At 39.0% G+C, this 7,639-nt stretch overlaps 1 protein-coding gene and 1 pseudogene across 1 annotated transcript; one reads left to right on the top strand and one right to left on the bottom strand.

Annotated features, from left to right (window-relative positions):
* The first annotated feature begins 4,516 nt into the window (after positions 1 to 4,516).
* Positions 4,517 to 5,707, top strand: LOC143634156 (uncharacterized protein At5g39865-like). Its single transcript, XM_077102312.1, has one exon. The coding sequence runs from the start codon at positions 4,517 to 4,519 to the stop codon at positions 5,579 to 5,581; it is 1,065 nt and encodes a 354-aa protein (XP_076958427.1). The 3' UTR covers positions 5,582 to 5,707.
* Positions 5,708 to 6,365: 658 nt separating this feature from the next.
* LOC143634155 (putative UPF0481 protein At3g02645) lies at positions 6,366 to 7,357 on the bottom strand (annotated as a pseudogene).
* Positions 7,358 to 7,639: the final 282 nt, after the last annotated feature.

Below are 7,639 nucleotides of genomic sequence, written 5' to 3'. Positions count from 1 at the left end.
TCTTAACCCAAGCGCCGGTTGGGTTCTTAATAACATCCGCATCCGCGGGCGCAGAATCGATCGCGCGCATCGTCATGCGGATGGGGATTACACCAGCCCTGATGTAGAAGAACCTCTCAGACCAGTCATGAAGGCTCTTGAATGACACGGTGCTGCACTTAACCTTCTGACTGCGAGGAATAAAGGAGATCCAAGAATCTTGGATCTTGGGCTTGTAAAAAAATTGAAAGCGCCGAGGGTGGGCTCCTCGCGCTGTGATTTGCACATGAACTCGAAATGAGTCATGCGCACAAGTCCAAACGGATGGACTTGGGATATATGAATCCCGAAAAAACGTAACACCGCGCCTACAAACCTTGTCATCGGAAGACGAAGGTTGCAGTGGGTGAAAAAATGGGTGTACAGTGAAATATAGCCGGGAGGCGGGTCCGCCGCCGTCTGCCCGGCCACAGGCAACATGCAGCCAAACACAGGGGGGAAACCCTGTGACGAGATGAGGCTGTCGAGATCGGCCTGCCTCAACTTGCAGGGGATTTCATTCCACCTTTTCGTGGCCTTGGTCCTCCCTACTTCCTCCGATGTGGTCTCAACAACCCTCTTCCCCTTGCCCTTTTGCTTTAATGTTGACATCACCACAGATTTCACACGGCGTCTTCGAGAGGCAATAGAGGTGATTGAGGGGTTAGAGGAGTCTGAACTATCAGACATACAACTGCAGCAGCAGATAATCGAAGATTCGAAACGATGAATACACTCAACTCAGAATATGAAAGGCAGAAATTCGAAAATTAGCAACAATGAAGATGAAGATAAAAATTTTTTTCCTAAGGGCCTGCTTTTATAGGCCCAGGAGAGAGAAAAGTGGTAACTGATCGGATTTCACGCGCCCCCACTCGCAGGTGTAAGCCAACGAGGGCGCGGCACGTGTCCCTAACACTGTTGAGGGGACATAAAAACGTAACGGACCTGCCACGGAGCAGAGACGCGCCCCCACTCGCAGGTGCAAACCAATGAGAGCGCGACACGTGTTCCAGACAGCTGTGCGAGGGGACATGAAAGGCAACTGTAGCACCTCGAGCACACGAAACGTCTGACACGTTTACGGCGCACGACACCACCAACCAACCACGTGTTTGGACCCTTCGTTTCAACCAAATGGATAGAACTTCGCGCAACGATGGAAACAAACAAGAAAACGACAAAACCCCATCAGTAAGTCTAATATCTATCTTACCGCGCTAGCGCGAGATAAGACACACATTAGACTGGGGGGGCTTGAAGAGGTATGTACCCGCCTCAACACCGAGCAAGGCGGGTCAACCCACAAGATAAACACATTATGAAGGCACAAAGCCAAAACCTATGCGCATGGCGCATACAAAACATGCTCAGGCATCATATGCCCAGGCACACATATGCTCGCGCATCACATATGCGCGCGGCGCATATCACATGCTCGTGCATATCACATCTGCCCAGGCACACATTTGCTCGCGCATCACATATGCGCGCGGCGCACCAGCGCGCGGCGCATATCACATGCTCGTGCATATCACATCTGCGCGTGAGAATAAAGAGAAGACCTCGCGCATCCTCAGGATTGGCGCATATCACACATGCACATAATCGACCTCGTCCTTATCCAAATCAGGATTAGGGCAACCTTGATTGTGCACATCAGACAACCTTCCAGAAGGCATCTTTTTAAGGAGTAAGAATATGCTGATGTTGACAGCTGCCAAATGAAAGGTCGACAACTCAGCATGACACATGTGCTACCACGTGATTACAACCAACGAGAAAGCGCCAGGTGTCCCAGAGGAGACGTGGCGCAGTGCGATTGGAGGAGGCCAACGAGGTTGAGCCCAACCAGTGGAAACCCTAGCACTATAAATACAGCATCAACTCCACTTTGATGGACACATTCATACTCAATCATTGACAGTTACAGGCAGTGATATCACATTCAATCATATTGAATTACATTCACTCACAGTCAGTTACATACAAACACACAGTCACACAATCATACAGTATTCAGCTATTAAGCAATACTCTCAAAATTCCCTTACTCACACATTATTGTCTTCTCCTACACATACTTATTCTCACGCCGGAGGGTTACCCCAAAGAGGACCCCTCTGTCCCTTTCTGAGGGGTAAGTTAACGGCGTTGTTCATTTTGTAGGTGGAAGAACACAGATCCAGAAGAACCATCGGTGAAATAGTACAATCAAAACCCGAGGAAAGTAGATCTGCTACCAGCGTGTAGATCCACGTTTCTTCATTACTTACAACAAGTGTTATTTTAAATAATTATTATAATTTTTATATAGTTTTATGTACATATATTTCACGGCATACATGATACAACTAATATAATTGAATACATATTCAAGAAAAAAATAAAAAAATAATAATTTCCGTATAACGAATCTATTAAAATGAAACATTAATTGACAAAGGTTAATAGAAAATAAAAAGAAAAAAGTTTTTTGGATATGTAATTCGGGTATATAGTCTGTTCAACGAGTATGTAGTTTTGGGTTGTTAAATCGGGTATTGGCTTATCTCGTATCGTTCCATACCCTCGAAAAAATTTGTAACTAGTCATCTAATCCCGTACTCGTTGGGCTTCGAGTATACTTGTGTGGGATGTTTCAGTTTGCGTATACCCGTCAGGTTTTCCACCCCTAAGCTCCTCGAACATTTACGTGCATTATTTGGATGAATAGTTTAATCCGATCCAATTAAGATTGATGTTGGTTACTATGACTAATAATATTGTAACATGTTGAAGGTGGTGATAAAATTTTTTTATTAGTGAATATTTTGGACATCAAGTATTTTGAAAATCAGAATGTTGTCAGTTCACTCAATGAAATACAAATAGTTGTTTAGCGACTTGTTTTACGTGCTAATAGACTGAACACAAATGAATTAGTCACTTTGAGCGAACCAAACAACATCAATGAAACAACTGCGGATGCCTCTTCTTTTGGCTGAAAGAGGTTTTCAAGGCTATACTCGTCATTTTAACTCGTAAACTGTTAAACTGTCGATTCAACGATCAATTTGGTTCAAAATCTCGTCACGTATGTTCTGCCATCAGTTTTTAAACCGATGCTTGCCTTTTTGAAAGAGAATCAAATTAACTTTAGGAGAAAAGAAAAAACAATAAACAAGTTGATTTTAGAAGACAAAAAACAAAAGGAAATGCATAAAAACAACTTTAGAGACATTAAATAAGACATGAAGAAGCATATACATGTGAAGCTGGCATGACAAGGATTGGTCTTTCTTTTTGTTCAAAGTGCTGAAAAGGTTGTCATTGAGGGTCCAAGGTTTCAAATGTTTTCTTTAACTTTGAATAAATTTGATATTTTGACCTATATGTAATTTAGCAAAAAATTCTCTCTGTGTGTGTTTCGTTTACAAGTGGGCAAGCAAATTGTACAAGCATTTAATGCAAGAGTTTTGGAAATTGCATTATACTCCTTACAGTTTAGTTAAATTTACCTTACAAAGTCTAAACTGTTTCAAATATTTTTTTATATATATTTGGCAATTACAAGTCAACAATTGTCCTACTCATAAGTGTTTTTCTATTACTTTCAAAATATGGAATTTTATAAAATCCTTATATAATACTACATACTTATTTTTATCTGCATTTCGATATAATTTTCGTATGAAATAGAGTTCACATGAAAATATACAAATCATCTAAATATAGACGAACATGTCATTAAAGCTCTTTTAATTATATTATATTTTCCGTTTTACGCTTGTTTTCTTCCATTACGACATGGTATATTCTGGAGAGGTGCAATGACGAATCCATGTGTTAACTCGGGTGTGTGGCAACCCACCTTAATTTTTATTAGTGTTTTTTGTATGTGAAATCCCAATCACTCTCTTAAATTAGTGTTAAGTCCCGATTTCGCACACATGAGGGGCCCGCCACTAGGGAGATACTTAATGCTTATATTCCGAATCACCTTTTTTTATATGTTTCACGTCTAGGTTTTACCAACCAAATAAGCATTGCTTTATATTTATTTTAATTCTTTTATATATTAATTTGACGAATTTATTTTTTAGGTTTGATTATGGTACCAAACAAATGTAACCGATAACAATCGAAGTCTGGCTTTGGGAAATCCGTGGTTACTATTAAAAGAATCCGCACCTTAACTAACTTTAAGTTAAAATGGAAAAATGGAAATAAAATAAAACTGTGAAAGACTAGACGACATTAATAACATATGTCATATCAAATGTGTGTATAAGTGGGACAATTCCATTATTTTTAATCAATCAATTACTTATCCCAACTAACATAGGTCATATCTCATTAAATTCCCATACTCTGTTTCCTCTGTTTTCATCTTCTTCATCCTTCAATCTCTCAATTCTCAAACAACCATAGCTTCAATCCCAAAATTCACCTCAAATTATTCAATTCAACAACCAATTCATCACAAATTCAACCAATTCCACCCAATTTCACTCAAATGGGGTGCTCTGTTTCTCGGTCTTCGCCGCCACTCGAATTCACCACCACCATCACCACAACTGTGAACCCACCTTCCAATTCATCCAATTCATCACCTTCACTACACAATTGCTGCTCACCATTCTCAGATCACTATTACAACTCCTCTGCTGCTCAAACCCCTGTTTCAAGAACCATGTCTATGCCCACACCCTTAATCCACCACCCGCCCGTCCGTAAAGGCGACTCGAATCACTTCGTATCACTCACTTCCACCACTTATGGCTCATTAATCACCACAACCATTGCCACCACCACCGCATCCACCGACAGGTACAAAACCATGCAAGAATCCCCTGTTTCATCGCCCGATGGCGTAATTAACACATGGGAGCTAATGGAAGGATTAGATGATGAATTTGATGTAATTAATGGGATAATAATGGAGAATTCAGAAGTTAAGCCATTGTGGAAGCATTTGTATGAAGAGGGTTTGTTTTCGAAAACGGGTTCGAATTTGAGTTCTAGGTATAATAAAGGGTTGTCGTCGACGAATGAATTGAAATCAAAGTTGAAAACTCGTGTTGAGGATGAAATTGTTGATTCGAAAGGGGATTGTTGGTTATCGGGTTGCGAAGATAGAGTTGTTTTGTATTATACAAGTTTGAGAGGAATTAGAAAGACTTATGAAGAATGTTGTGAAATTCGGTTAATATTAAAGGGTTTTCGTGTGTTTGTTGATGAGCGCGATATATCAATGGATTCGAGTTATAGAAGTGAGTTGCAAAGGGTGTTTGAAGGTAGAGTGTTTACTCTTCCACAAGTGTTTATTAGGGGAAGACATATTGGAGGCGCGGATGAGATTAAACGACTTCACGAAGAAGGAAAATTGGTTGGTTATATGAAGGGGTTTCGTGAAATCGATCATGGGTTTGTTTGTGAATGTTGTGGGGATGTAAGATTTGTGCCATGCCCGAATTGTAATGGAAGTAGGAAGGTTTTTGAGGAAGATGAAGGGCGGTCGGTTAGGTGCCCGCAATGCAATGAGAATGGGTTAATTAGGTGTGTAAGTTGTTGTTCTTGAGTGGTTACATGAACACGAGTACATAAATATTTGATTTAATACACTAATTGTTTTCCAGTTATAGCTTTGTTACGAGTGAGATTATACTGGTTACGTTTGTTTGCTTTGGTTTGTTATACTAATTGTTAAGGTTGATGATTATGATGTGGTATTTGATTTCTTGAAACTTGTTGATCTTCAAGTACAAGAAGATGATGTTTTATGACCATTTTGTTTTCTTGTTGTATGCATCTATCCAAGATTCAAAAGTTTAAAGCTGCATTCTTTTTGTCAAAAGTAAACTTTATGTGATTAAGAGAATCTTCTACTAGTACATGATAAAACTGTCTACCTTTATGTGTGCATGATGTATGACAATGTGTCTGTTTGTGAAGTTCCCTTGTATTTTTATTATCTCAAGATGTGTTTATTGCAAGAAGTTTAGAACCATACTTATGGCACTAGTCATGGTGTGTTGTGTGCAACGCCTCATTTTAATGTCCACAGGGCGATCAATCCTTAACTTATCGAGAAACAAATAAAACTTAGTTGTAAATGAAATGGGTTACATTTAATGATATATATAGAATCCGACTGCGTACTAACAAATGATTGTTGTGGGGGAGGTAAGGCTTCTTACATTAAGAAGAAAATGCTACATTTTTGTGGTAGTAAGTAGAATTTTAGAAGTGTATTATAACATAATTCTAGTATTTTACAACCATCACAACACACACATATATAGCATATCCTTTTTCTTTTTTTCATAGTAGCAACATCTCATGGTTGCACTTATTTAAGAAAAGAACCAAGCATAAATAGGACTCGCAACACTCAAATCAAACACAACACACCAAAAGATACAATATGACTCATGGACTCTTACAAGTGAGGGTTTTTCTTCAGCATCATGCAGAGATCATCATAGTCGCCTTTGGGACTCCAACGAGTGTAGTAAGTTTGAGCAGCACTAAGAAAAAGAGCTATCAAAGCTCCAAGAAGTGCAAAAATTGCCCATTGGCTTTTGAAATATTCATTCTTCAGTTCGGAGAAAAGTGTGTTACTCCAACTATCATAATGCTCTTGTATCTTGAACTAGGTTTCCAAATATGCCCAATTATTTGGAACCAAATCAATGGCTATTTCATTGAACAATTTCTCGACTTCTTCATCGCTGCCTAAAGAAGTTTCAAGCACCCAAGCTTTTCTAAGAAGAATCTTAACATCCTCGGGGTGATCAATCAAAGAATCAAGAAGACATACGTAGGATGTAACCCATGCATGATCAACTGAGTTCAAGCACATTTCATAAGACATCATGTTAAACAACATATGCTTGGTGGAATCATCCACCGTTATTCGAGGGAGTTTTACATTCGCTGAAAACCTCAACCAGCCTTTAGAAAACTCAACGCTTGACAAAGACAGGCTGCCACTTGGCTTAAACTGAATCCCCACATCCACAAGCTCGTTAACGTTACGAAAATTAAGCATGAAGTTATTTCGAAAAGCTGTTTGACGTGTGGGAGCTTTGGCGTTTTCGGTAAGACCACGATGAAGAATATCGAGAAGATGATCACCAGATTCGAACTTTGGTTTCTTTGGTTACCGGATACGTGAGATTATTGATGTTAACCAATTTCTTTTTGGCCACCAATGCTTCACAAAACTGCTAGTATAGAAAAACAATGAAATCGAATTTTGAATATCAATATCCAACAATTTAGCCACCTCCATTAGAACTTTGTATGGAATTTGGTTTTCCAACAACAGCAAATCTTATTGAACAAAGACAATCTGGTGGTTGTTTATGTTAGGTTTCAGTGGTAATCAGTTAAAATTTTGTTTATTAAAACCGGTTCAATAAACGTGGTTAATAATAATTAATCATATTAATTATAGTTATACGCAGCGGAATGAATATAATTAATCGGCACCGAAACTAAACCCGACAGAATCCGGTTACAGACAATACGAGTATGAGTCAAAACATTAAATATATAATTAAACAAATGACATATTTAAGTTTACCTTGCTTAATAAATAACCGGTTGAGACACCGAAGACTAACGAACCGAG

Source organism: Bidens hawaiensis, unplaced genomic scaffold, assembly GCF_021521415.1.
Source record: "Bidens hawaiensis isolate Kalapana, Puna unplaced genomic scaffold, B.hawaiensis_p1.1 tig00007028_1, whole genome shotgun sequence".
NCBI classification, from domain to species: Eukaryota; Viridiplantae; Streptophyta; class Magnoliopsida; order Asterales; family Asteraceae; genus Bidens; species Bidens hawaiensis.
The sequence above is the reverse complement of the archived record's forward strand: the minus strand, read 5'-3'. Positions and strand labels throughout refer to the sequence as shown.